The sequence below is a fragment of the Drosophila subpulchrella genome, chromosome 2L, assembly GCF_014743375.2.
Source record: "Drosophila subpulchrella strain 33 F10 #4 breed RU33 chromosome 2L, RU_Dsub_v1.1 Primary Assembly, whole genome shotgun sequence".
Classification (NCBI taxonomy): Eukaryota; Metazoa; Arthropoda; class Insecta; order Diptera; family Drosophilidae; genus Drosophila; species Drosophila subpulchrella.
Window position 1 is genome coordinate 6,324,703 of NC_050610.1, and position 27,513 is coordinate 6,352,215.

Here is a 27,513-nt window from a genome sequence, read left to right on the forward strand (position 1 = left end):
TTTAACATATTATTTTATTAGCTAAAGCTATATTAACCGCTGAAATTTGAAAATGGCTCCTAGCTATAAATGCAATCCAACTACTTTGGTAATAATTTTCCAGATTATCTAGTAACTAGATATGTAACTGAAATATGGAAATCGTAATTTCAAAATATTAATAAGTAATTCAGTTAAGTTAAACACCCTCTAAAAGAAAAAAACAGAAATGTTGGCAAAAATCCTTTATTTATACAAAAGCCTAAGGACTTAGCAAAAAGTTTGTTCTTGGATTGAGGTGTCGAAGGAGTGGGTCGCAGTTCGATGAAATTAGCCCTTGAGCGTGGCCTCGAGCTCCTTGTTGGCCAGCAGTTCCTTGATGATGTCCAGTCCGCCGATTAGTTCGCCCTTGACGTACACCTGCGGATAGGTGGGCCAGTCGGAGTAGGTCTTCAGACCCTGGCGTACCTCCTCATCGCTCAGGATGTCAAATGTTTCGTATGGTAAGCTGTTTGGGGATATTTTTGATCAGAAAGAGAAAAAGTAGTATGTAATCAAACGCCATACTTTGTGTCGTTAACAATAGCGATGAGTTGCTTGGAGAAGCCGCAGCGCGGTCCATTCCGGTCGCCCTTCATGAAGATCATCAGCGGAGCCGTGTTGATCAGGGCCTTCAGGCGGTCCTCCAGCGTTTGTCCCGTTGCCGCCGCGCTGCTGGCACTTTCGGCCAACTTCTTGGACTTGCTGCTGATGGCGGCAATGTCCACTCCGTCGACGCGGTCCACAGCGGAGCCCTTGGCGAAGAAGATCACTGTGGGCACGGCTTCGATCTGGGTGAGCCGGAAAGTTAGTTAGTGCCTTTATTTTGCCCTCTCAGCTCCAAACCCACCTGATGCTTCATGGAAATCTCTGGAAATTGTTCGGCATTTAGGCTGATGAACTGCAGTTTCTCGCCAGTAATCTTGGACAGCTCCTCCAGCGCGTCTTTCACCTGACCACACTGCTCCGCCCAGTCGGCGGCGAATAGCGCCACGGTCGTCTTGTCCGCATTTATGTACTTCTGGTACTCCTCGGCAGCAGTCACGTTCACCACGGGCATGTTTTCTTTGATTTTTGCAACTTAATGCTCCTGAATAGCAAAATTTATGGAAGGCAGGCCGAATTATCAGCTGGGAAGAGTGTTGCCAGACTGTTTGCAAAACGAGAGCAAAGTGCCAGAGCTGGCAGTTAAAATAAAGCTAAACTGGCTTTTTTTGAATTTGGCCAAATGGTTAAAAAAATGCATCAGCAAAGAAATTAAGTACTTTAACTTTTATTAATTGCATATCATATTTTAAATCACTATAAACGACAAAAACTATATCAAAAGTAAACTAAAATAGGCCCATGCTCACGCCTTGCATTTCTGGCAACACCGATAGGTTATCGATTTCTGGTAACACTGTAACGGCAACACGTGCATCAAAGGCCGTATTCAATATACACAGCTCACTTATTTTTCGCAACGCGACCCAAAGTTGAATTAGCCGGAGCATGGTGACGCGCAAGAAGCCAGTCAAGCGCAGCGCCGAGGCGGCGGAAATCCAGGTCGAGGATGAGGAGGCGACCCAGCCGAAGGTGGCCAAGGAGGTGATGGTGGTAGCCCAGGAGGTGAAAATCGTCCGTGCCCTCGCCTGCAACGATGTGGCCCAGCGGAATCGACAGATCCGCAAGCTGCGTAAGTGGTTCAAGCTGCGGGCTAGTAGCTCCTTCCCCTTCACTGAGGAGGACTTCATGCGCATCTGGAAGGGTTTGTACTACAACATGTGGATGTCGGACAAGCCACTGGTCCAGGAGGAGCTGGCCGAGCAGCTGGCCCAGATGGTGGACAGCTTCGATGGCAACACGGCCTGCAGTTTGGCCTACTTTAGTGCGTTCATGCGCACCATGTGCCAGGAGTACTTTGGCATCGACCAGTGGCGCATGGACAAGTTCCTGATGCTCACCCGTCGCATGGTGCGCTACGTTCTGCGTCTGCTCAAGCAGAGCAAGTGGTCGCCGGACCTCATCGCCGCCTTCAACAGCAGCATGCAGCTTTCCGTGCTGGCGGAGCAGCCTAAGAGTCGCGGCATGACCATGCACTATCTGGATGTGTTCTTTGAGGAGTTGGCCAAGGCGGCCGATGGCGAGATCACCGCCGCCCAGGTCAACCTGTTTTTGCGTCCGTTCGTCATCTACGTGGCCACTCAGCGCGATGCCAAGTTGGTGGCCCAGTGCCGCACAAGGGTGCTCTATCACCTGCTCTACCAGAGCGACTTGGGACGCGAGTACAGCGAAAAGTACAACGCCTGGAAGCTGATGGGCTTCCCCACCGCCTCCATCGATGACATCGAGAAACTGGACTCTGGCTTCGACGAGGAGGATGATGAGGGCAACGCCGAGGAGGAGCCTCCTCGGGCCACATCCCTGGATCCCCGGGCGGGTAACGTAGATGTGCACATGCCAGAGCTGCCGCTCAACGCCGATTGCGTCCTGGACGAACTGCAGACACAGCTTCGTACCAACGATTTCAACAGCAAGCGTCGTAAGGGTCTGCGCAAGCTTATCCAGATCTTTGAGACCTACAAGGGCGGAGAGTTTCCTCTCGGCGTTCGCACAATGCCTAAGGTGGAGGGCCAAACACTGTCGGAAATGGTGGAACAAAAGGTGGCCGCCATCGATGAGTTGGAGGATGAGGTTTTCGGTACTGGTAGGAAACTAAAGAAGCTCAACAAGTCCAAGCGCAAGCGTCTACTGCAGTCTATAAACTTTGAAGAGGTGGACGAGCACAACTACGATGAGATCATTGGCAAGGCTCTGCCTCCGGAGTTGCAGAAGAAGGCGAAACACAATGCAAAGGTGCGTTCAAGCATAAACAACGCCTGGGTGGTCGAGGACGTTAAGGAGTCGGATGCAACAGAAGATGGCAAAGAGGAAGCCAAGCCCAAGGCAAAGAAAGCTAAAAAGGATGACACGCCCAAGCCGAAAAAAGACGAGCAGTCGAAGAAGGAAGGGCAGCCTAAGCCCAAGAAGGAGAACGCCAAGCCCAAAAAAGAGGAGCAGCCTACGCCAAAGGCACAAAAGGAAGAACAGTCAAAGACAAAGAAAGTAGAGCAGCCCAAGTCCAAGGAAGAGCAGACCAACCCGAAGAAAGAGGAGCAGCCTACGCCTAAGAAGGAGGAGCAGCCCAAGTCCACATCCAAAACCGAGACTGCTGGTGACGATGAAGCCACCACCGCTACCCCTCAGCCAACAAACGGCTGGGAAGCCCCTTTGGAGGCCGGTGAGCAGGAAATCTTTGTTCCCTCGCGAAAAGTACAACTGAAGCAGGCCAACAGCAAGCTGCAGAAATCGACGCCCAAGCAGGTTGCGCGACTGCAATTTGCAACTCCACAACCGGGAAGCGCCAAGCGAGTGCGCATAATGACCAAGAGCAACTGCTCCTATCCCAAGAGCGACTACTACCGCCAGCTGAAGCTGTCACCACAGCTGCCCTACGACGCGGATCGTCTGCCCGGCAAGAGTGCCCTTAAGCCGCATGTGCTACCGGGTCCGATTCATCCTAATTTCAAGGGGGCCAAGCGGCTGTTCAACGACACGCTGTGACGTTGAGTACAGTGTAAACGACTGGGAACGGAACAGGATCAGGAACATTAATGGTCTTGGTGCTCTAATGGTATAACCCCAAAAGGATTGCAATCTAGCTCTCCTGTAAATGTCACCCGACGAAGAGGGACCGCTTTCACATCAAAAACCATCCCACTTCCTGACATGGCTTCGGAGATTAAGGTAGCACATCCACCATAGACATGACTTATGCTGGTTTTATAACACGTTAATATATTATTGATAAAGCTTCCATTCGATATTTTGCTATTTTAAATTGTTAAGACCATTGTTTAGTTCAGAACGCATAACTGTGCTTTTCAAATTTCAATTTTCCAAAATAGTTGAAATTTTCCCGCATTGTAAGCTGGTACGACTAAACAACTTGAAAAGTCTATTAATTTCCACCCAAATAAGATCCGCATAAGACATGTACTAAATGTAACCCCTTAACCTTTTAGTAGTTACAATTACGACTTAAAGTACTATTGCTTGTAGGCCATTTTATGTTCAAGCTATCCTCTGAGTTGATATTGAAATAAAAGCAAACGTAGTATATGTAAAATGAAATAAAAACAAAATTTGCTTACTCTGGCGGGAAATACAGCTGGATCTTTAAGAGTGTTTTCACTGTGGACGAAGCGCACCAGGAGGGTGTGCGAAGGCAACTACTATCACTGTGGACGCAAAGACATACAGGTTTGCATACCAAGACTTTACAAAAATCAATTGGTTTGGGAGAAAGAGCGGTGAAAGTGTAAAAGTGAAAAGTTAGTAAATTTTATCTGTTGTATTGGGATACATGCACAAGATCATTACTCCAGTTGTATTTTTATTTCAAAAAAGCGTCATATGAAACTTTTTTTGTTGAAATCCGTTCAAAAATTAAACAAGATTTTTGGGGGACTTCTCAAAATGAAAATTTTTTTTCGTTTTTCAGTTAATCCTAAAACGTAATTTAAGGGTCCTGGAAATATAAGATGATGTTACAACTTAATATAAGAAACTTTAGTTCTACCACCTTTGGAAAAACTCGCTAGTTTGGCGGGAAAACAGCTATAAATAGCTAAATTGCGTACGCCCGTAACTTTTGAATTTCTAAAGCTTGTGCTATATGTCGTTGGAAAGGTGTATTGAAATACTGTGTACTCTAGGGCGGTCCACATTTGCATGGAAAATTTTAAGGTCCTACTCTCACCCGCCTATACGGTGCGCTTTGAGGTAATTAATGTATACCAAAAGATATTTTGCAAATATTATTATTTTTATAAGGGTGGCCTTGACTTGGTTTTATTTCTTAAATCGTTTGTCACCTTTCCGAACTACTTTAAAAGCTTTAAAAATTGAACAACTTTTCTAGTCGCTAAAACCAGAATTTACATGGTCGTACAAGATCGAATTGGATTTAATTTTTGAAAATACTTACAATAAGGATTAAAATCCTCGAGTTGCATAATAAGTCATTTAAAACATTTCGCAAATAATTTTATTTATTTTATTATAATGAGGAAGGACCAAGAAGGCTCTCCTTTTATATTAACTTTTTTTTTAGGCTAAAATAATCCTAATAATACGATGGTGAGCCGGACTGGAATACCCCTTTGACTCCAAATGGTAACTAGCATTTGTGTTACATCTTTGGCGCTTTGTAACAAAGTTTTTCCGGAAAATCTAGTCCTATAGAGGACACTAGATAATACGGATCTCCTAGATGGTAAGTCCATGACTGAGCTTAGAATGTTGACAAAGTTGGGGGTGGGAAATCAATTTTTTCGAAAAATGTTCTGGCTGGAACATATGTCGTATGAGTAATTTTAAAGCTAACTTTGAGGACGTTTCGATTTGTCTAAATAATATCGTTTAAAAATTATGGGCAAAAGTCTTTAGTTTTTTTTTTTAATTCTAAAAAAGATTTTGGTTTAAACTTTAAGCAAAACATTGAATTTTGTTTGTGCGGAATCAAGGAATCAGCGTTTGAAAAGCTACGCTACTCTCGTAGTATTTCGTTTTGCTATTGCTATCGCTTCCTTTTTGACGAGAGCCGTAGCAGAGCCATAGCAGGACAACGAGAAAGTATGTGCTCTGCTCTGGTAGCAGTTTTGTCGCTTGAGAAACTGTAGCAATAGCGGTAGCAGAAAATAAAGTTCTGTGCTCTGTGTAGCAGTAACGGTAGCAACAAATTGGTAGCGAGACGAGAGCAGAGCACATGCTATTTTTTCATGTGCTACGGCTCTCGCTTGTGTTTGCTTTTTTTATTTTCTGCACCTTTCTTATGGACCGATTTTCTTTTACTCGTCACTTTGTTGCTTAAAGAGAATAATTTGGCACTTTTGAGTTTTGATTGACTGCGTAAGCATGACACCGGCAAAGAAAAGTATCAACATTTTAAAATATTACGACGAGATAGATTCCGACCACGTTAAATGCAAAACATGTTTCCGAGTTATAAAAAACGACCGTGTTTTTAATTTAAAGAAACATTTACAATTGCATGACATCCGACCTGAGCAGCAAGAAAATGATTCTGGTTGCATGCAGACTAAAAAAACCGTGAAACCTCAAGTAATTAAAGTTAAAATCAATAAAAAAAATTTAATCCGGTCATACATTGGTCTTGTCACTGAAGACAGCATTCCGTTCCATGTGCTAAACTCAACTAATATGCGCAACATAATTGATCCCATATGTCAAGGTCTTAACGAAAAAAGCGGAAAAAACATTATTTTGAACGGAAGCAAGTGCAAGTCTGTTTTAAAACAGGTAGCAGCGAATGTTTGACTTGAAATACAACAATAATGTAAAAATCGACTGCTTTCTTTAAAAATAGATAGTGCCACGCGGCTTGATCGAAATATATTCGGCATCAGTGCTCAATTCGTCAGCAAGCAAGAAATAAAATCGCGAATTCTTGGAATGGTGGAACTCAAAGGAGCAGGTTCAAGTACATCCCAAAATCTCGCTAGAGAAATTATAGCTGTTTTAGACAAATACGAAATAGCCCTGACCCAAATTGTATCAATTACATCGGATAATGGGGCCAATATGATAAAAACTTCGAAAATTTTATCAGAAATGCATATGAGCGATGATGATATTGACGAAGTCTGTATTGAAGAGAACATTGAGTACACGAAGCAAGTCGACCTTTTCGAAAAAACAGAAAATATGTATGTGGGTGAAATACAAATATGTCGATGTGCAGCACACACTGGACAGCTTTGTGCACTTGATGTAACAAAAAATGCAAGTATAAGAGAGTATTTGTTAACCTGCCGCAATTTTACCAAACACATTCGGAAGCAATCAAACGGTTACCGTAATTTTTTTGAGCTAAAAAATTATAAATTACCTTAATTGGATTGTCCAACTAGATGGGGATCAACATATAATATGATTGACCTACTCAATAAAGCGAAAGCTATTTTAGGCCCTATTGAAACTGTTGAAAATAAATCAAAAGACGACTATTTCGTTGTAAATGAAGAGTTATGGGAGTTCATGGACTCCTACGTTACAATTATGGCTCCTCTGCAAAAAACTATAGTGCAGTTTCAACAAGAACAATTGCACTATGGGAATTTTTATGCTCTGTGGCTGGTTTGCAAGTTGTCAACGAAACAGATTTTAGCAACCAGCGCTTTAGGTAAAGAATCAATTCTTTATACGATTGGAGAGACGCTTCTTGAAAGTATGGAAGTAAGAACAAAAAAACTAGTATCAAATGTTGGCTTCGACGCTTGCTTATACCTGGACCCAAGATTTCATCATATCCTGGACGGCTCACAAAAGGAAAGAGCAATTCATTTTCTAAAGAAATTGTGGGCACAAATTAAAATCCACAGCCCCATTTCAAATTTAGTATCATCAAATAATTCAATGGCTTCGGATACTGTACATGAAGCAAATAATTTCGATCTTTTGGACGACTTTTTAAGTGCTAACATTGTTCCAAATGAGTCAACAGATGTCCATGGAAAGATTGAATCGTTGAAATTGCCGTATATGAAATCTAGTGAGAATGTTTTAAATTTCTGGAAAGTAAGGAAATTAAGCGATCCAGAGCTTTATGCCCTAAGCAAAATATGTTTTGCTATACCACCAACTCAACAAAGAATTATAACTTAATTTTAAACAAAAAATGTATTAACATGTGTTTAAATTTCTTAATATTTGTAGGTAACAATAGAGCGGGCGTTTTCGTCTTTAAAATTGGTGTTGTCGGATAACCGAAGTCGATTAAGTCACGAAACATTAGAAAATATTCTTCTTGTCCGGCTTAATTCACCTCACTTGGATAGTGCCATTGACAATTTAAGTTTATTTGAAGACGAAGAAGAAGAGGGGTGATTCGTGTTTTTAAATGCATAAGATCTTATTCCTTTTTACTTTTTTATATTTAATTAACATTTAGTTAAGACATTAATTTGAATACTGTGACTTTTAATTTTTAATTTTGATTTAATCTGAATACTGTGAATGAATATAAGTTTTTTATTTTGATTTTTTGTTTTTGAATAAAATAATATTATTTATTTTCTTATTTCAAACCACTTTATTCTGACAGAAAATATTTTCTTTCTCATTCTGGCAAAGCGACAAGTAAAAGAAAATCGGTCCATAAGAAAGGTGCAGAAAATAAAAAAAGCTAACACAAGCGAGAGCCGTAGCACATGAAAAAATAGCATGTGCTCTGCTCTCGTCTCGCTACCAATTTGTTGCTACCGTTACTGCTACACAGAGCACAGAACTTTATTTTCTGCTACCGCTATTGCTACAGTTTCTCAAGCGACAAAACTGCTACCAGAGCAGAGCACATACTTTCTCGTTGTCCTGCTATGGCTCTGCTACGGCTCTCGTCAAAAAGGAAGCGATAGCAATAGCATAGCAGTATTTGTATTCATCTCGCTGCTACGGAGTAGTAATTGCAAACACTGAAAATAGTCTCCTTCTGCTTTAATACAGCGTTTTGCACGGTCCAAAAGCATGTCGAACGAGTGTTTTAGCTCGTTGCCCGGTATGGCCGCCAGTATGCCGGTGCAAGCCTTTTGAATGGCCTCTACGTCTGCATAACGCTTTCCTTTCATCGGAAAATGAATTTTTCCGAAAAGGTAGAAGTCGCACCGTGCCATATCAGGTGAATACGGTGAGTGGTTGATGGTTAAAATGTGATTTTTGGTCAAATAGTCGGACACAAGCGTCGATCGATGAGACGGCGCATTATCGTGGAACAAACGCCAACTTCCATCTTCGCGATATTCGGGCCGAACACGTCGAATACGGTGCACCAAACACTTCAAAACTCCAAGGTAGAATTCCGCATTAACGTTTTGGCCGGGTGGAACAAATTCTTTGTGGACAATACCCTTGGAATCATAAAAACAAATCAGCACTGTCTTCACTTTTGACTTCTCCAGGCGCGATTTTTTGGGTTTCGGTTCGTCCGTCATTTATGTCCTCACGACCACTTTGAAAACGTTGAAGCCACTTGTGCATTCTGCTACGGGATAGGCAATCATCGCCATTAACTTGTTTCATCAATTGAAACGTTTCGGTAAAAGTTTTACCTATTTTAAAACAAAATTTAATGTTGGCTCTTTGTTCGAAGCTCATTTTCGCACCGATGACAAAAACATACTGACACTTAAAACGCAATAACCTCACTTCCAATAGATGAAATGTCATGAAATTTTTACTGGAAGCCGATAAAGGATAGCAGATTCTAACGCACCAGTTGACATATAGAGGGCGCTAGATTCAAAAAGTCCTGTTTACTTTGGAACTCACCTTGTATGATTGATTTTTAAATTAAAAAACTTCCGGTATCAAACAGAAACTCCTCTTAACGAGTTAAAATCTAGTGACGATCACACCTTCAACAAACAAAAGTTCTGATATCAACTTTTGTGACGAAAATAAATGAACCGATCCACTAAATAAATGCACTTTCATAATTGTTACCATTCGGCACGCTGCAATTCAATTAGCTGTTTAGCCGTACGATTTTGACAAAGCGTGTCAAATTAGAAAAAATTTAGAAAGGGTATTTATCGATTTTCAAAAATTCCTGTTAATACGAAAACGCCTCCTTCACTGCATTACAAACTTCAGACCAAAATATAATACCTTCTGCAAGGGTATAACAAGTTTAATAAGCTTCATCTTTTATTTTTAGATAATATTAAAACAATTGTTGTCTTGTCGAGGACCTTAAAATATTATGTGTTTAGGTGCATAAACATTATGGTTTAAAAAACAGTCGTTTCCCATTTTTTGAAGGCAATAAAAGCTTGCTTTATTAGTAATTGTTAAATGTAATTAATTTGAATCAATTATACTTTGCCTTTCTAGCTCTTTTACTTAAGCATTTAAAATTTTAAAAATGTTTGTATTTCTTTTCAGTCAAAATCTTCAAATTGAGTAACCCAGATCTGAAGGTCGTATTTTCGTCGAATTTTTTTTCTTTTCCGTTATACAAAGACAAAAATTTTTTTCTTTTAACTTGGAGCTATAACGGAGTTAAAAGGGTCACAATAAGAATAAGATACACAAATTTTTTTATTTCATAACTTCGACAAATCTTAATATGTTTACCAATCGATCAAATATTAACATTAATTAATTAAAGTTACAGAACTTGGACTTGCCTATTGGGTAGATTTTGACTCTTTGCTTATAAATGTTGCTGATATTTATGCACTTTGCAAACAAGTAAAAATAAAGATATCAGAGGGACGAGCCTAAAATCTGCGTTATTTTTGTCGTTAAGTAATACATATTGCAGTTTACTTTAAAATAAAGGACTCAAGTAAGTGCAATTTACAGTCCCTGGATTAATTTTAAGTTTATTTAGCTCGGTCGATTGCACTCAATGTTCCCTAAGTGAGTCCTTTTTCTCTTGAGTTTGCAGTTAACAGTCTGTACATTTTCACTCAACTTGCAGTTGAGTTAAAGAAATTGCATTTAAGAGAGCGATTTGCATGCAATTTGAGTTTTGAAATAAAAGAGCTCAACTTACTTACTCAAAGGAAGTGCTCAAATGCGTTTACATTTGACTGACAATGAGATAAGAGTTGCTCAAATGTTAAAAATGCTAAAAATGTTAAATTCTTTGATACTGCATTTATTTTATCTAGTAATGAAGTCTCAGTTAGATTTATAACTCAAATCAATTAGTTTATTTTATACTTTTCTTCAAATGATAAAATACATACCCACATCTTCTCTGAATATATCTATTTAGTCTTCATTAACGCTTAAGTCTATTTCATTCAATTTCAATTTGCAAGTGTGTTCTACATTTGAATGCCATTGTAAGTTGAATAAAAAACTCTTTAGGTTATGTCATTTTGCGGTTGATGTGTATTAAAAGATATTCATACGGACGCACAACACAATTCACAAACAGTTTTGATCCCACCCATGCAAAATGAACTTCCGATCCGTCCAACGCAATTGGTTGAATAATAAATTTTCATAATAATTGAATATTGGGCACCGCAGAGGGGAATTGGTGGCGGATGGAGGAGGTGTGACATGTTCATAAATCTGTTTAAAGTGGATGGCCAGCAACAATAACAGAATTCATTTCCTCGAGGATAACATCTGTTCAGAAGTGTTGCAACACGATTGAACAAATTAAGTTTCACACAGGACCAGCAGGCACAGGACACGTTAACTTTCTACACATTTGACGCATGTTTTGTCCTCCTGGTATTGGTGTCCCCGTCCTCCAGCCCACTTCACTCGATTCGATCTCATCCCTCACAATTCCTGTTGACAATCTGTTTAAGTTGCGTAAATCCCAGCCAAACAAGTCGGTGCAACAAATACGTGTGTGTATGTCCAACTACACTCAGCACTAGCACTTCACTTGAATTGTGTGTCTATCGAACGGCTGGGAAACTATTTCCCCCCGGAAAAAGCCAACCTGTCTTGTCACCACCTCATTTTCCTCCGAGTGCTGTGTTGTATGCATGTCTTGTGTATTAAAACTTGTCGAAATTTTATTCAATTTACGTGCACTTAGGCGACGATTGTACATTAAGATATGACGCACAAACTTGAAGCACTGCACAGCTGATCCGCATCCTCCCCCTCTTTTGGCCCCCTGGACGATTTATTTGAATGCTCGGTAATAGATATGGATACGTGGAATAGTCGGCAGACTGAGGAAAGTGCCAGATACAAGTACATCTGGGTAATTGGTTACCCTTTCCAGCCGACAAGTTTGTTGGAGATCTTTAAGCAGAGCAAGTCATTCAACCGAATAATCCTAAGTAAATAAACTATTTTTAAAACATTTTCTGAGTTACATTACAAAATGAAATAACTTCCCAGTTCTATTTGTCATAATGATACTTGTATTTTAGAAATTCACCTTAACTGGTTACCCCTTCCAGCAGACACGTTTGTTGAAGGTCTGTAAGCAGAGCTTGTCATTCAAGGCTTGAACCTTTTAATCATAAGAAAATATACTATTTTTAAAACATTTTCTGAAATTAAATAATTTCCCAGTTCATATAATCTTAGTAATACTTGTATTTTAAAAACTATCCTTACAGACTTCAGTTCTGTGTAATAAATCTTGGGGTTTTATTCCATAAATTCCTTTTAATATGTTAGTTTAATGGGATTATAGGCAATGGATTGGAACAAAAAACCTTTGGTTACCATAAACATTATAGAACACGTTGTAAACATTTCAAAATGTAATTCCTATTTTTTTCTGAGTGCATTGTTGCCTGAAGCATTTATTTGATTGCTCCAGGTCCAGCCCCTTTTTCCCAGCGCATTGACGACTATTTTTAGCTCTTTAATGGATCGCAATCTATTTTTTACCCAATCAAATCGGGGTGTACGGTTTGAACTTCGGCGAGGCTATAAAAACCAGCGGTCGGCCAGTTGCGCAGTTCAAGTGCACGGAAACTGTTCCGGGACGGAATTCGCGGATATGTGGCTCGATTATATTATGGTGCTATGTCTGCTGGGCTCCTTAAGGCCCTCGATATCGGCATTCCAGAACTGTGCACCTGAAAAGCAATGTGTGCCGTATGAACAGTGCAACGAGGGTCTAACGGTGGACGGAAAATTCTACCCGGATCGCAGTCGGACGACTTTGGATGAGAACTGCCACTATATGGAAAAGTGCTGTAATACCCAAGATATAGTGAGTACAGTGCTGAAAAAAAACAATAGAAAGAAATAGAAGAAATCCAATACTGTTTACTGAATCTCATAACAAAATCAATTCCGATTTCGTTGACTCTCTTTGTTTTATTTAATCCCTAAAGGATTATTTTTACCCAGTTGACGTTTGCAATGACGACCACATTCAATTATTATTTTAGTTGTAATTTTGGTCCGTCAAAAAAGCCATCCCTTTTATTGGAAAAAAATCGTTTATCCTTTAGTTGATAGTTTGCGGAAAACTGTATTCTCTTTACAAACCGTTAATAATAAAAAATCTACCTTTGTTACGTTTTTTCAGTACAAGTTTTTCAAGCCCTTATTTTATAGATGAATTTAATTTAATTAATTAATTAAAATAATGCTTGGTTACCAATAGCTCTCGACACCGGGACTCCCTCAGGAGGCGGCCAACTGTCCATGTGGAGGTCGCCATGATCTCTGGTACTATCTCCGGCCGTTGGGCTACAAGCAGCAGGAGGCCAAGTTCGGTGAGTTTCCCTGGCTGGTGGCGGTCTACGGGGCGGATGCGTATCTCTGCAGTGGGGCACTCATCACTCCGCTGGCCGTGATAACCACAGCTCACTGTGTCCAGAATGTCCAAGAAGCCGGGAAGCTTCGCGTGGTGGCCGGGGAATGGGATGCTGCCGTGGAGTTGGAACCACAGCCACACCAGGCTAGATCGGTGGTTGAGTCATTGGTGCATCCCAACTACACGCAAATGCCGATGGCCAACAACATGGCGATCCTGCTGGTGGACAAGGATAAACCCTTTCAACTGGCCCCCAATGTGCAGCCCATCTGCCTGCCGCCCCCGCACATGGCCTACAATTATAGTCAGTGCTATGTGTCCGGTTGGCAGAGAGGTGACTTTGGGGCCTCAGCGATCCTGCCTAAGCGATGGACCCTCTATGTCCTGCCACCCGATCAGTGCAGGACCAAGTTGCGATTGTCCTTTTTGGGGCGACGCCACGCCCACAACGATAGCCTGCTCTGCGCTGGCGGCGATAAGGGTGACTTCGTCTGCGGCGACGTGGACATGACCGGAGTGCCCCTGATGTGTCCTCTCTCCGGCCACGACGATCGGTTCCACTTGGCCGGTCTCTTGACCAGGACAGCCCGCTGCGACGGCCCACAGTTCCTCGGTATTTACACGAACGTCAAGTTGTACCGCCAGTGGATCGATCTGAAGCTGAGGGAACGCGATCTCGATATACGGCAGTACATGGTGTAAAGCAATCCCCGACAAATAAACAGTACATGTTTGAAGACTCGTCTTTGTTTTACGTTAGTTCTTATTACAGAGAACTGATTTTACATCCAAATTTAATTTTGCTCAAAAATATTTTTAATATTTATAATATATTAAGATATTTTTTAATACCGACCAGTTCCAATATCTTAAAGGCTTAAGTGAAATTAAGTTCAGTTGTAAAATCAGTTTGTCAGTTTAAATTTAATTGCAGTTCGTGCTTTAGCGCTATTTGGTGGAAAAAATATTTTGAAAGACAAAATTGAAAAAATACAATGTTGTAAGACAAGATTAAGACTTCTAATTCAAAAAAGTATTCCAAAAAAGATATTTACATTTGTTTTTGTTACTCTATCCAAAAAAATTCATTTACACATATTCAAATTATAAAATTGTATTAAAATTTAATTTACGATTTTTTAGAAACTAATCTAATTATGGATTTGATCCACTAGTCTTTTTTTTATAAATCTCCTAAAATTAACTGTTAAAAATAAAATCAGATGAGCATATATTTTTTAATTAAAATTTTTTTAAATTAGATTTTACAATGATTTCTTCCACTGTATATTTACTTAACTTATTGTTTACCAGAAACCTATTTCGTTTAGGTGGAAATCTAGGAATTCGCCAGACCACCTGGTTAATTCTCGAGTCTGTAATTTCAAACCCTTCGCTGCACTTGCCTATAAAAGGCCCTGGAGAAGGTTTGTCAGTTCAGTTGTGTGGATGGACACACCTGGCTTGACATCCCATGGGCTCCCCACTTCTTTTCCTGCTGATGGGCTTCTGTCTTCCTCCAGCCAATGCAAAAATAATCTCCAGGGAGGAGCCTTACGAGGATGACTTTGTGGCTGTGGACTTCAATGGCTGCACAAAGTGCGAGGAGAACTACAGGAACTTTGTGTTTGTCCTGAAAAATTCGGAGCTGACTGAAGAGGAGGCCGCATCCGCTTATCCATATGTGGCATTTATTATGTGGCTTCTTCTGGCTGCCCTGGTGATTGGCCAACGATGGCGAATAAAAAATAAATAAGCTTTGGTATCTTAATTAAATAACCTAACTATTTTAGTTTGCCTATCCGAATCAACTTCGATGGGCCTAATTTATCGCCAGGACAGAATCGCTGTTAATTAATAGCGCTTTGCGCCTGACTGACGGCTTGGGTCAGAGCTCCCGTTTGTCCTTTTTGCAGATTCGGATTTTGGCAACTCGCGTTGAGTTATGGCTGGGCGATATGTGCCCGCTGTTTTGCATATCCTGGTCCACCCGCTGCCTTGGTGCCTAAATTGAAAATTGAAAAATTGCTTATTGCAAATTTGTTGCCCGCAATCGCACGGCCATACGACTCGGAAAAGCAGAAAGAAGAACCGAAATATCGTTACATGCTCTTTGCTCTTTTGAACTTCCGTTTGCCATTTTGGCGTAGTGCACGTGCCGGACAACGGACACTGGACTTGAATGGCGGATAGAGGATGGAGGATGGAGGACGCAGGACTGCAGAATAGGGACTACGGAAGGGTCCTGTCCTGTCCACCCGCTGGCTGTTGCTGCTGCTCCTGCTCCTGCTGCCGTTTCCTGTGCGAGAATTTAGCAATATATTTTTCTTACTCCGTTTGACGTCCTTCGTATCTGGCCAACTGCAATAGCCAACAGCCAGCAGCAACCAGTGATGCCAGCAACTATTTAAAAAAGCAACTATTCTTAAAAATACTATAGTTTTTTTATCGTTATCTTGTGTTTATATATTTTTTGCGAATTTTCAAAAAACAAATTGTTCTTTATTTTCTGATTTACATAACTAAATAATTATTTATATAAATAATTTTTAGTGAGTGATTGACATTCAGAGGGTCAAAAATATTAATATTACTTCAAGGTTTTGGGTAGTTTTTAAAAATAACTATTCATAACTTTAAGGTTATGTTCAGGTCCCAACTTATACATGTACATTTTTATTTATTTTCGCTTATTTAATATAAATCCGTTTTTATTTTTAATAATAGTGTTAAAAAGTATTCTACTAATATTGTATAATTTGCTGAGATAATCTACACTATTAGTCAGCTTTGAAGACAGAGTGTATGACATTTTTCGGAATAAAATGGACAAATGGGCAGCACTGCATCCAACTGCAGTGGCATTGGCAATGGAAACGGCAATAGCCAAAGCGAACAGAACGTTAAAGGAAAATAGGAAACTTTTGCATATTTTGTACTTTATGCTTGAAATATTTATGATCTCATGCAATTTGTGGCTTACTGCTTGGTCTTGGCCATCGTCTGGGTGGTTTTGGTCCGGTCTGGTGTGCTTGGCTGGTTCCTCCGCCGGCCACGGGAACCACATCTAGCGACGTGTCTGCCAATCTGTGAAATATGCTGCTAATGCACTTATTGCCATCGTTCTATTGAATTTATGTCGGAATCGTCTCAGACTTGCGGTCTCTGCATTTGATGGTTTTCCCCTTCCCGTTCTCTAATTTAGGGTGAATTTTTGTGGCACTTCGCACGGCCCACGCCCCTGGCACTCAGCCTAATTGTGCTTCCGATTCAGATTCATCCTGAACTTAATGGGCTGGGCTAGTTGAGCCCTTGCACTCGACAATCGGTCAGCGCAATAATACTTACTTCAAAAACTAAAACTTTTAATGAGAGGTGGTGGCTCTAGGTTGCGATAACTGCACATGCTTTATTGAAACTTGGTTTTAACTTGTAAGGAATTATTTCTAGGATGTCCCAGTAATCATACATAATTTATCATTATTATAATCTTCTCGATTTGGGTAGATGTAGTTCAGAGAATATTTTAATAGGCTTCTATGAAATCTTATAGTTACAGGCCTATTCCAAATAAATTAAAGAAATTTTATAAATTTGACCTGTATTTGAAATGCTTACCATAAAATAAACCTTAAACAATCTTAACTTTAATATCACGATTATTCTGAAATTAAAGTTAATAAGTCAAAATAATTGTTTGATTATTATAGGTGCTTCAAAAGTTGCATTATAACTTTACTGGGAGATCCCGCACTTCTAAATTTGTTTTACATTTTCATAGCCATCGATTAGTGTCCAAGATTGGACTATGCTCCAGGCTTTTGTGGTTTTGTGCCGACCACGAAAGTGCTTAATCAATTGAAAATTGGCCTTGGAAAGCGTTCAATGCTCTTGGTCTTTTATTGCTGCGGAAATTTGTGTAGCAAATTTTCAGCCACACACATTTTTCAAGCACACTCGCCTGCAGGAACAGGGCTGACAATCCGACATACACTGACCAGCCAACTTCCTTCGAACTCCGGCCGACAGCCCAGCCAGGACAGGGATGGTTCCTTTCCTCCTATTATGGTCCTGCAACTGCATGCACTTCCGTTAAGGAAATTACCAAACAACCCGCGCATCCGGCAGATGTGCGCCCGCAGTGCTGCAAGCCATTTCCAGACATCATTGTCCTCATCCTCGTCCTCTGCCCAGGATAACGAGAGAGCATCAAAATGAAGTGAAATTAATAAAATGCCTGGAAGCATGCTACGTTGTCTTCTCCACGGATATCCAACTTGGTGGTTGGATAAAAATCCATTGCTATTGCTAGTTGCTTGGGGCATAAAACTGGGATTCTAGCTATCTACATAATATATTTAGCTCAGAAGATCTGAATCAGATCCAAAAATTAGTATAAACATTTCGCAGGTTATATTGTGATTTTTAAACAGAATATAGTTACAATAAATCGGTAAATCGGAAATAATAAAAGCAATGTGTTAAATATTATTTTAGATTGCTTTGAAAGCAAACTCTACCTTTATATTTTAAGAAATACGAAGATTTTTTTCAGATCTTAAGGCTTAAAACTAATTCGATATTTAACTAAATTATTGTCCTTTCAAAAAGATAATTATAAATATAGTGCGAAAAATTTTCAATTCGATAAAGAGGCTTAAAAATGTACATTAAAGAGTAATCTTGAGGGATTTCCCTTTCATAAATGTGTGTTCCTTAATCGCTTTATTAGTTTTCGGAACCATGTTAATACATTCCTTTGGCTGCCTCAGAACAGCCAAAACTAAGGTGAACCCATCCTTTTCGTTATTTTAATCATAATTTTAAGCACACCCGACCGCACACGGCATTCAAGACGGTGGATAAGGTAAGTCCGCCACTCCTTATTGCGAATCCACCCTTTCCCCGGAATGTTACTTTGCAAACTCATCAAAGTTAAGTTGCCTATGCCTGGGCAATATCGGTGGGAGCTGAGATGGAGATGGAGATGGCCTGGCCTGGTAGTAACTTAAGCTGCCACAGCGGCACTTCGACGTGGAAGTTCCCAGCTCCCAGTTGCCAGCAAATATATGTAAGTGGGTTCTATCTGTATAAATGAAATATTTTCGGCTACCGAGGAGGGCAACGGATAAGCGGGGGAGAGTATCTCATAGATGCTGCTATAACTTGTCTCGAATTTGTGTTTGCCTTGCCGAATTTTCATTTCAATTTTCTTGCAGTTTTATTTAATCTCACTTGAGGTGCAGCAGCGGATGTTCTCGAGTGTTTGCCATGAGTTGGGGTTTTCTTAGTGGTTCGTATTTATTGCCAAATACTTGAGCTCCTGTATTTCCATCTCTTTGTTTACTCTTGTTATTTGGCAACTTACACAATTACCTGTATGTCTTCATAATAACTGACCAACAATATACAGATATTTAATTTAGTATTTAATATTAGAATAGAACTCAACTAGGGTGCATATCTCTTGTTCAACCAAGCTACTAGCATTTATTTACTTGCCTTTTCATTTCAATTCCATTTCAATTTTACCTTAATTAATTTGTCTACCTTTGGCTTGTTTTTCATATTTACCCTGCATTAACTTGAGCATACATTTGTGTTGGTTTTCTTGGTAGAGAATTTGGCTTGTTCATCCCAAGACTGGAAGCTCCCTTCGAATTCGAATATATTTTCTTAGTTAGATCTGGCGATTGGTTTGTTATTGTTGAGCGTACTCAATGACAAAAGTTTAGCAAACAAAACTGTTTGCCCCAACCACTTGAGCACCTTTTTCTTTGCATATTTGTCTTGCAAACTCCACAGGGAACTGCCAGAAATGTTCACCCAAATAAAAGGTGGAGAGCAGAATGCCATGAATGAGAGTGAATACGTATAGATATGCATTTGGCCAAGCACACATCTGACTTCCACTTTTCTTTCTCCTACTTTTTGTCTGTTGCAATTTGTTCCCAATTGATTTCCAAACACTTGAAATTTATTGGTTTTCAAAAGTTTTCCAAATTTTATTGTTTCCGCTAATTCCTTTTGTCCAGGCCAGGCAGAAAAGATACGGTATGTGGAATGGTCCAAAGACCCCTTTCGGCCGGAAAGTTTTCCCGGTAATGGTAGCCATTGAATTGAAGGACCTTTGTGGCCCGAGTGTGAATACAAATTTTTTTGATTTTCTTGCCAATTTTGATTTACTTAAAGCCAGCTTTCACATATGGCTAGGACTTAATGAATTCCGCAAAACCACATGGGAAATTTTGTTGGTTAAAAGCCTTTTCAAAGTTAAAACGTTAAAATCAAATTTTTTCATGAACAAAGTTAAAATTTTATTTTATTTAAGTCTTAATTTCCGGAATATTTTTTAAGAATTTTAAAAATACTAACTAAAAATTCAAACACGTTATTTAAAAACTAAACTTTACAGTAATCTAAGCTATAATTTTTAAAAAATATAAAATAAAAACCCAATGCGAACGATTGATAAGACTGTTATTTAAAAATTCAAACACTTTCTTAAAGACTATATTATATTATAAAACTTTATATTTAAATATATATTTTACACTATATTATGATTCTTAAAGTCTACTCTTTAAAAAGTTTAAGATTATACAATTTATTTAAATACTTGAAACTATTGAAAGTTGGTTGCTAATATTTTATTTTAGTGCAGAAGTATGTAACATTTTGTTTGGATATTTAATTCTGCGAATGTCTGGCAATGTTCGTCATCATCTGTTGGCGTTCAATGTCCTGTGCGCATGTCCTTCGCCTTGAGCGGCCCAGCTGTGCCGCATTGTTTTCCTGCTGTTGTCGACGCGAGTAAAATTTTTGTCCAACTGCCAAAAAAACTTCTAAAATTGAATAACACATAATTAAATTTCGAAGTAGGAACAAAATTGGACACAATCCGTAAGCTAAGCAATAAGTGAAATAAAGAAATAAAGTATATTGCCGAGTTAAATGCTTTGAAAAGGTGATAAAAGTGTGATTGAGGCACCTGCTTAAATGCACTATGTGAAAATAATTGTTAAATTAGCATCGCTTAAGCCCAAAGTCAGCAAAAATGTATATAATATGGATTACCTAAGGGATTTTTGTGGATTGAATCAGCTTTATACAAAAGAATAGACGTCAAACTTTGCACAGATTTTATTGATTTTTCCTTTGTAATTGGCCAGCAAGGAAAAGTCAGCGGAGAGCGCACTCTCTGTCTGCTCACGGCTTTCCCATTTCCCTCACCAAAAGTGCCGCTCTCATTTTGCCCCTTTGTTTTGCTCAGCTTGTTCGCAAATAAACAACCCAAGTTACCCCACAAAAATTCGCCCGAAAAATTATGTATTATCAGAAATGCAAAAAAATAAGATTATAGACATGATAAGTTGCTCATGAGTGTTCGAAAACTAGCCGAGTCATTGGAAGATTATCGCCCTGAGAACAGAAACTAATCCCCCGCTCCCTGCACTCCAACATGCTGAATAGCCGGAGCCCCCCTCAGTACAAGCAGCATTCCCCGGGGGGCTCCGTCGGCTCCGTCGGTTCCGCCGGTTCCATCGCCTCCGTCAATTCCACCAGCTCCGCGTCCCAGTTGCTGGGTCACTACCAATCCGCCTACGGACAACAGGGCCAACACTCGCACGCCTGCTACCAGCACCAATTGCAGCAGCAACATCAGCAGCAGCAGAAACATCAGCAATACCATCACCACCAGCATCATCACCACGGAGGACGCACCTCGCTCACCCCCACCATGAAGCGGGGCAAGAAGCAGTGGGGCACCAGGGAAAGGTCCGGCATGAGTTTCCTCATCGTCATCACGTTCTTCGCCGTCTTCGGATTGATCATACTGACCGAGGTGAGTGTAGAAAGCAGTTAAAAATTTATTATGATGTAGACCACTTACTCAAAAACTCTATATTAACCTTGACTTTTTTACAAGATCGTATAATTTCGATATTTTAAACTGTTATTTTGATTTTAAAATCATACAGGTAATGCCCACAAATAATCTTTGATAGTTAATAAAGTTATGTTATATATCGTATTGAAAACAAGAAAAAACGCTTTAGTCGACAGCCCCAACTATTAGTTACTCGTAACTCAGCTAAAGGGAGTGCGAGGGAGATGGAGATATACATGCAACAAAACGGCTGTTTCCTAGATGGCACACTTTATTTGCTTATTACCTTTTAATTATTGGTCCGATTGGAAAAATTTTACGCATGCAGATGGGTATTGATAATTAGAAGAAAATCCCATTTACACGTTTACAAAATATATAAAAAGTTTTTGGCGCTATGGACCTGGCACACTGCTGAAATAAACTTGCACTGTGCAAGAACCTCAAGAACCAGCATTATATATATTTTCCTACATTTAATTTATTTTAACCCTAAAACTCGTCTTATTTTAATTATTTTAACTAATACACTTTAGAAAAATTAATCCAATTCAATTTTAAATTTCTTACCATATTTTTCCAGTTGAGCTAAACATTAAAAATCCAAAAGGTTAGATGATGTGTATATGAAATTCAAAGAAGCTTTAAATATTACAGTTTTATTTCCAACTTAATTGAATTAAAAATGCAGTCGTCCCATTCTTAATGAGAGCCACTTGAAATTCAAATTGACCAAAGGCAACGTTTTTCCCATCCCATTTTTGCAGGTCTTCATGATCGACGAGCGGACCCACAGCGGCATGTTGGCAATGCGGGCGGGCGGAGGAGGAGGGGCCAGTCTGGGCGGACGGATGGGCGACTCGATGCCGGATTATGATAATGTTAAGGTAAGTTGGCTATGCAAATCGCAGGCAGGGCCTAGGCAGCTTAGGGGACAACTCGTTAAGGTCCTTGGGAACGAAAAGATGTGCTTTTTGGTACGCTGGGCAGAACTATTTGAATACTTAAACAAAAATTTAACAATTTCATAAGCCTCAAGTAAAGACATTTACATAATAAGCCTAACGTACTGTAAAAATATTTAAGGATAGGGTTTATTCACTTTAAAAATAAAAAATTTAGGATAAATGTTAATTTTAAATAAAACATCGCAATTTTACTCGAATTAAATTGCACTAGGCTTGTTCTTTTTTAATGATATTGCAATATTTTTCGATTGATAATTTCTTTTATACATTTTTTTAAAAACCATTAAATGTTTTCCCATCACTATAAATATTCCATTATATTTATTTGCAGGACGATTACGATCTATTGGATGCCAGCATTTTGAGTGATAATAAATTAGGATTTATACAGCTGCGTGACAATAAACTGAAAATTCAAGGTAAGAATCGAAGCAATACCCGGCACACAATGAGCCATTTCGCCAATAATGCGAATCGAAAAAAGGATGACTGACAAAGGAGATGGCTGCGATGACAATGGGACATTACGTATACGCCGCATGTCTCATGAATTTTCCAATTTCACAGAAGCCGCAGGCGCCGATGGCCAGCGCTTGGCAGGAATGCTCCTCAATGGCGGCGGGGGCGGTGGAGCGGGAGCGTTCGGTGTGAATGTACCGCTCATACCCTGGGGCCAGGTGCTGCCCGGCAAGGTGGAGGAGACGCTGCCCCACTTCCCATTTGGCACTCGGCCCACGGACGGCGCTTGGCAGGTTGTCAACGGCACCCGCTTCAAGTTCTTTGTCTACTCCGCCTACTTCGATCGGCGCGAAGGAGCGCGTCTGGTGCGAGTGGTGGGTGCCACCAAGACGAGGGGACCGGAGCGGGTCTGGTGCCGGTTCTGGTATGGACCAAGTGCTGCCAATGCCTCGGATGGGGGCTCCTCCTCCTCCTCGACACGTGCCAAGTACTCCTCGGCCACTGTGATGGCCCGCGTCAAGGTGAGTCGGCTTCACTTCACTCTTTCCACATGTCCGCACTTGTATTGCCTTGATTGTTTACCAAAGATTATTTTAAAAACGCTTTGTCTGGGTGAAGTGCACTCAACTGGTAATCGTGTATAAAATACATTTTAAATTTATCATAAAGCTTCGCTTAAAATATTAATTTATTTTAATTTTATTTATTTATTTATATTGTAGTTAGACAATTACAAAATGCCTATAACTACTTTTATTTGTATAGCTATAGCTTGTGGGCCTTAAGCAAGGAGGAGGTTATTTACTATGCTTTTAATTATAAAGAGTAGTATTAATTCTTAATTAAAATTGTATATTATATAGATTTTCTGGAAATATATAAATTGTAAAAAGAAGAAAGAAATATTATTGTAGATTTTTAAAAGCGATTACATGAACTCTAGAGAAACAACAATGAGTTTCAGAAGAAGTTAACGTAAATATGAGTTATTTTTTAATTTTGATTCTAAATTAACGGCTGGAATTTTATTTAACTTAATAAATAGTATTATAATAAGGGTCTATTGCACTCTCTAAAATCAAACTAAAGAAATAGTGGACCTAGTATTTTTTTAAGCCAGTAAAACTAAAGAAAAACGATTATGTTATTGGATCAAATTAATAAATTTAAAATGGAATAAGTTCTTATACATGTCCTTTCATAGCTAGAATAGATAGTTTCATTAAATATATAACATCGCCTGTAAATGGCATAGGATTCTTAATTTTTACTAAGGAAATGTATTTTATTTACTTTGGGTTTTCAAAAAATCGTTCTCCAAATTTAATTTTCGTATTTTAGATCATTCGCGAGAATTGGAATTTAAAGTACAGCGCCTGTTTTATCCTGTGTCCGGTACGATCTCCGCCTCTGGCCGTTCCCCACTTTGTGAGCGTGGTGTCACGCCTGCGGGCTCCCCCGGGTAATCTACTGATCTTGCGAAACACCGACCAGGATGCGGATTTTGCGGCGAGTACGGCGCGCAATGCGAGTGCCAGGAAAGGATTGCCGGTGGGTCGGCCTCCGCCGAGTGGCGATAACATACCCGATCGTATAGCCGTCTGCGTGAAGCCCTTACATTTTAACTACGATCAAGCGCTATATCTGATGGAATACCTGGAGTTCTACGCCCTGCTGGGTGTCTCTCACTTCACCTTCTACAACCACACCTTGGGACCGCACGCCTCCTGCGTTCTGCAGAGCTATCAGCAGGGCCTGGTGCCCGCAAATCTTACCGCCCATGATCTGGAACCGCTGCTGCCAGCGGAGGCGGCCAATAATGCCACGCCCCGCGTTCTTAGAACGCAGTACGAACGACCTACGCTCAGTATCTTGCCCTGGAACCTGCGCATGCGCAGCCAGAAGGAGATCCGCACCGAAGGACTCTTCGCGGCCCTAAACGACTGCCTCTACCGCACCATGTATCGCTACAAGTATCTGGCCCTGGTCGATCTGGACGAGTTCATTGTTCCCCGCTACTCGGACACGCTTAACGAACTCATTAGGTGAGTTTTAGGGATGTGTGGAGGATATATTTATGTCCTTATCAAAAACATATAATGTATTTCTAAAAACAGATTAGTTTTGACGATTTTGTTTCTTCTTTCGTTTTTATAAAATTACTTACCTTTAATATAGTTGGAAGCGAAACAATTCTGTTTATAGCATAAATCACGATTTTTTATTATAATACACTTAACCAAAGATAATTCAGACATTTTGAAATTGATTAATAATAATAATATTTCTTTACGTAGATCTCTGAACCAGCGCTTTCGCAATCGCAACACGGGAGCCTATTCCTTCCAGAACGCCTTTTACTATCTGCAGTTTGCCGATGACAGTCTGGCCAGTTCGGGAATAGAGGGTGGCAATGACCAGCTGGCCAGTGTGCGGGCTTCTCTGGTCACCCAACGAAAGACCCGCAGGTGAGTGAAACTCTTTAAAAGGAGGAGGAAATCGAGATAATATATATTAACCCTCCCCAGGCGCTATAAGCTACATCCGCAAAAGCAGCGATCCAAGTACATCTGCAAACCGGAGGCAGTTGTCGAGGCGGGCAATCACTTTGTGTGGGAATTCGCTCCGGGAAAAGGGTCCCTCAACGTTCCGCCAAAGGAGGCCATTTTGCAACACTATCGGGTGAGTACTCAAAATAAAAATAAAATCGTTTTTAGAAAGCAGAAATTGGAGGATATTTTATAAGCTTAAGATAGTCTTTAGATTTTTTTAGTTCATTAAAGTTGTATTCATTTTGTAGAATCATAGGTACATAATAATTGATGTAAGGATGGGATACCAAAAGATATCCATTGTAAACTAAAAATGTAGGTCTCGGAAATATTTGGTTCCTCATAAGCTAGATAGGTGCTTAAGAAAGAGTATTATATGTTTAGCTACATCTCTTTAATTTTTTTTTTTTGGAAAAACTAAAACATTTTATTATTATTATATTGTTATATTATAACTAGGTTTGTGAGTTCGGTGGCAACGACTGCATCAAGGCGCCCTCAATAGTGGATCGTACCACCACTAAGTATGTAAATCGCCTGGTCCAGCGGGTGGATGCGGTCTATCGTCATCTGCGCCAGCGTTGCGATCTTCCTGCCCTGCCCCCGCTGCCCAAGACCAAGGAGAAGCCCAAGGAAATGGCCAAAGAGAAGCCCAAGTATGAAGCCAAGGAGAAGCCCAAGTTGCTGCAGAAGATGCGAGAATCGAAAGCGAAGGACCCTCGATCCCTGGGTGTCACAACGAAGGAGAGCTTAATCAAAGGAATGGCTGTCACAGCTGCCCCAACAACCAAAACAACAACGACGACGAAGGCAACAACGAAAAGAGTGACAACGAAGAAACAGCAGCTGCAGAAATCCATCCCGGTCACCACACCCATGATCACTACGGCAAGGACTTCAACAGCCCCCAAGCAATCGCATCCTTCGGCCAATGTGCGCAAGAAACGAAAGCTGATCGTCTTCGAGATCAATGATTTCGGGATCCCCGTGGCCCGGGTGGAGTACCAATGAGATAGGGACTTGGCGGGCAACATTTAGACGGGGCTTTTGGTTCGTTTCTGTGCCAATTAGTTTGAGATTATATTTTGGTTGTGCTCCGCTGCGGTTAATCAGAATGCTCAACAATCGAACTGACCCTTACGATTTAAGTATACTTATTTGCTCACCCTAGAAGTAAAACACCGCACGCATTTAAGTAAGCCCAAAGCAATACCACAAGATTCTAGCAATACGATCTCGAAGCAACGACATCAGCAAATACGAATACAGTATAGACAACATATTATATCTAAAGTCCTTTGAATACTTTTTGAGTCCTCAAAAATATTTTCCAGTTATCAAAATTTTAAACTTATCAAACCAAAATTTTTTTTGGGATTTATTTTTGATTCCAACCAAGAGCAGGTTATAAAAACGTGAGACTTACAAAAGGTCGCTTTTTGTATTCTAACTGCACAAAAAATACTCAGACAATGCTAGATAGAAGCAACTAATGAAATTATAATCACTAATGACAGTTTAGTTTTTCTTCTTGTTTTGGAAAATATTGTTTCCCAATTTTTGGTAATCCTAATGCAAAATTATTCCTAAGCAAAATTCAGAAAATTCCTAAAGCGAAATTCATATGTAATCTAAGCCATTGTTTCGTGTTGTAGACTAAGCAGTAAAATATACGAAAGGAAGTTAAAGCAAAGGCATACAGATAGTGAATATGTAATAATACTTTCCTTGCGAACTGTTAGTGCAACATTACCATTTCGCAAGGCAAAAAATCCTCCGAGGTACGCGCTTAGACTCTGAATTAGCGGGCTATGAAAGGCTTAGGACATATCTGCTTGTCCCTAGACTTGATCTGGCAGCAAAAATCGAAAGTAATTAGTTAAGGCTTACCACAAAACTGAAACGAATTTTCAATGCTTCGAAATCTGTATACTTTTTGTTTGGCTTAGCGCGCAAAAGGTATAACATAATTATAAAGTAAATCAAACATAACATTAACGAAATAAACAAAGACGTAATGGTCGATCTATAGTAATTAAGTGGCAATTTCAGATGCTAGAGAGATCTATTAAATACAAGAAGTCAATAAAATTGCAATTAAGCAAACTAAAATAGAGAACTTGCATTTCATTTTTCTGGGAGAGTTTCATTCAGCTCCCCGCTTTCGCAAAGCCAGTAAGGGAAAATCGTATGCTTGTTGTAAGGGGCGTATGCGCTATAAATGGTTTCCTTATGGTAGAACATTTTCGTTTCCTTATATTTGTTATACAGGGCGTATGAGCAATAAATGGAATCCCTGTGGTAGAACATTTTCTTCGTCTT

The 27,513-nt window shown here is 39.9% G+C and overlaps 4 protein-coding genes across 5 annotated transcripts; 3 read left to right on the forward strand and 1 right to left on the reverse strand.

Moving 5' to 3' along the window:
* Nucleotides 1–209: 209 nt before the first annotated feature.
* LOC119546945 (glutaredoxin 3) lies at nt 210–1,170 on the reverse strand. Its single transcript, XM_037853585.1, has 3 exons — nt 869–1,170; nt 547–809; nt 210–487 (listed from the first exon to the last, which is right to left on the reverse strand). Exons 1-3 carry the CDS (start codon nt 1,076–1,078, stop codon nt 310–312), a joined length of 651 nt encoding a protein of 216 aa, XP_037709513.1. The 5' UTR covers nt 1,079–1,170; the 3' UTR covers nt 210–309.
* Nucleotides 1,171–1,427: 257 nt separating this feature from the next.
* On the forward strand, nt 1,428–4,163 carry LOC119547768 (ribosomal RNA processing protein 1 homolog). The gene has a single exon (XM_037854777.1). It carries the CDS (start codon nt 1,513–1,515, stop codon nt 3,601–3,603), a length of 2,091 nt encoding a protein of 696 aa, XP_037710705.1. The 5' UTR covers nt 1,428–1,512; the 3' UTR covers nt 3,604–4,163.
* Nucleotides 4,164–12,522: 8,359 nt separating this feature from the next.
* LOC119547208 (phenoloxidase-activating factor 2) lies at nt 12,523–14,353 on the forward strand. The gene is made up of 2 exons (XM_037853956.1): nt 12,523–12,769; nt 13,169–14,353. Exons 1-2 carry the CDS (start codon nt 12,554–12,556, stop codon nt 14,021–14,023), a joined length of 1,071 nt encoding a protein of 356 aa, XP_037709884.1. The 5' UTR covers nt 12,523–12,553; the 3' UTR covers nt 14,024–14,353.
* Nucleotides 14,354–20,106: 5,753 nt separating this feature from the next.
* On the forward strand, nt 20,107–27,305 carry LOC119548057. Of its 2 annotated transcripts, XM_037855141.1 has the most exons (9): nt 20,107–20,288; nt 20,595–21,167; nt 21,980–22,099; nt 22,512–22,599; nt 22,748–23,160; nt 23,981–24,684; nt 24,937–25,107; nt 25,168–25,321; nt 25,651–27,305. In XM_037855141.1, exons 2-9 carry the CDS (start codon nt 20,784–20,786, stop codon nt 26,200–26,202), a joined length of 2,586 nt encoding a protein of 861 aa, XP_037711069.1. In that variant the 5' UTR covers nt 20,107–20,288; nt 20,595–20,783; the 3' UTR covers nt 26,203–27,305. The 2 variants fall into 2 exon arrangements, with proteins under 2 accessions (XP_037711069.1, XP_037711068.1); XM_037855140.1 differs by having other exon boundaries at nt 20,107–21,167.
* The last annotated feature ends 208 nt before the right edge of the window (nt 27,306–27,513 follow it).

Excerpts from the sequence above, each read along its gene's own strand:
- LOC119546945 (XM_037853585.1), bottom strand. The coding sequence starts at position 1,078 with ATGCCCGTGGTGAACGTGACTGCTGCCGAGGAGTACCAGAAGTACATA. Across the intron at positions 810-868 it reads AGATTTCCATGAAGCATCAG|ATCGAAGCCGTGCCCACAGT; the intron begins GTGGGTTTGGAG and ends CGGCTCACCCAG. Across the intron at positions 488-546 it reads GCTATTGTTAACGACACAAA|CTTACCATACGAAACATTTG; the intron begins GTATGGCGTTTG and ends ATCCCCAAACAG.
- LOC119547208 (XM_037853956.1), top strand. The coding sequence starts at position 12,554 with ATGTGGCTCGATTATATTATGGTGCTATGTCTGCTGGGCTCCTTAAGG. Across the intron at positions 12,770-13,168 it reads GCTGTAATACCCAAGATATA|CTCTCGACACCGGGACTCCC; the intron begins GTGAGTACAGTG and ends GGTTACCAATAG.
- LOC119548057 (XM_037855140.1), top strand. The coding sequence starts at position 20,784 with ATGCTGAATAGCCGGAGCCCCCCTCAGTACAAGCAGCATTCCCCGGGG. Across the intron at positions 22,100-22,511 it reads CGGATTATGATAATGTTAAG|GACGATTACGATCTATTGGA; the intron begins GTAAGTTGGCTA and ends ATTTATTTGCAG. Across the intron at positions 25,322-25,650 it reads CCATTTTGCAACACTATCGG|GTTTGTGAGTTCGGTGGCAA; the intron begins GTGAGTACTCAA and ends TATTATAACTAG.
- LOC119547768 (XM_037854777.1), top strand. The coding sequence starts at position 1,513 with ATGGTGACGCGCAAGAAGCCAGTCAAGCGCAGCGCCGAGGCGGCGGAA.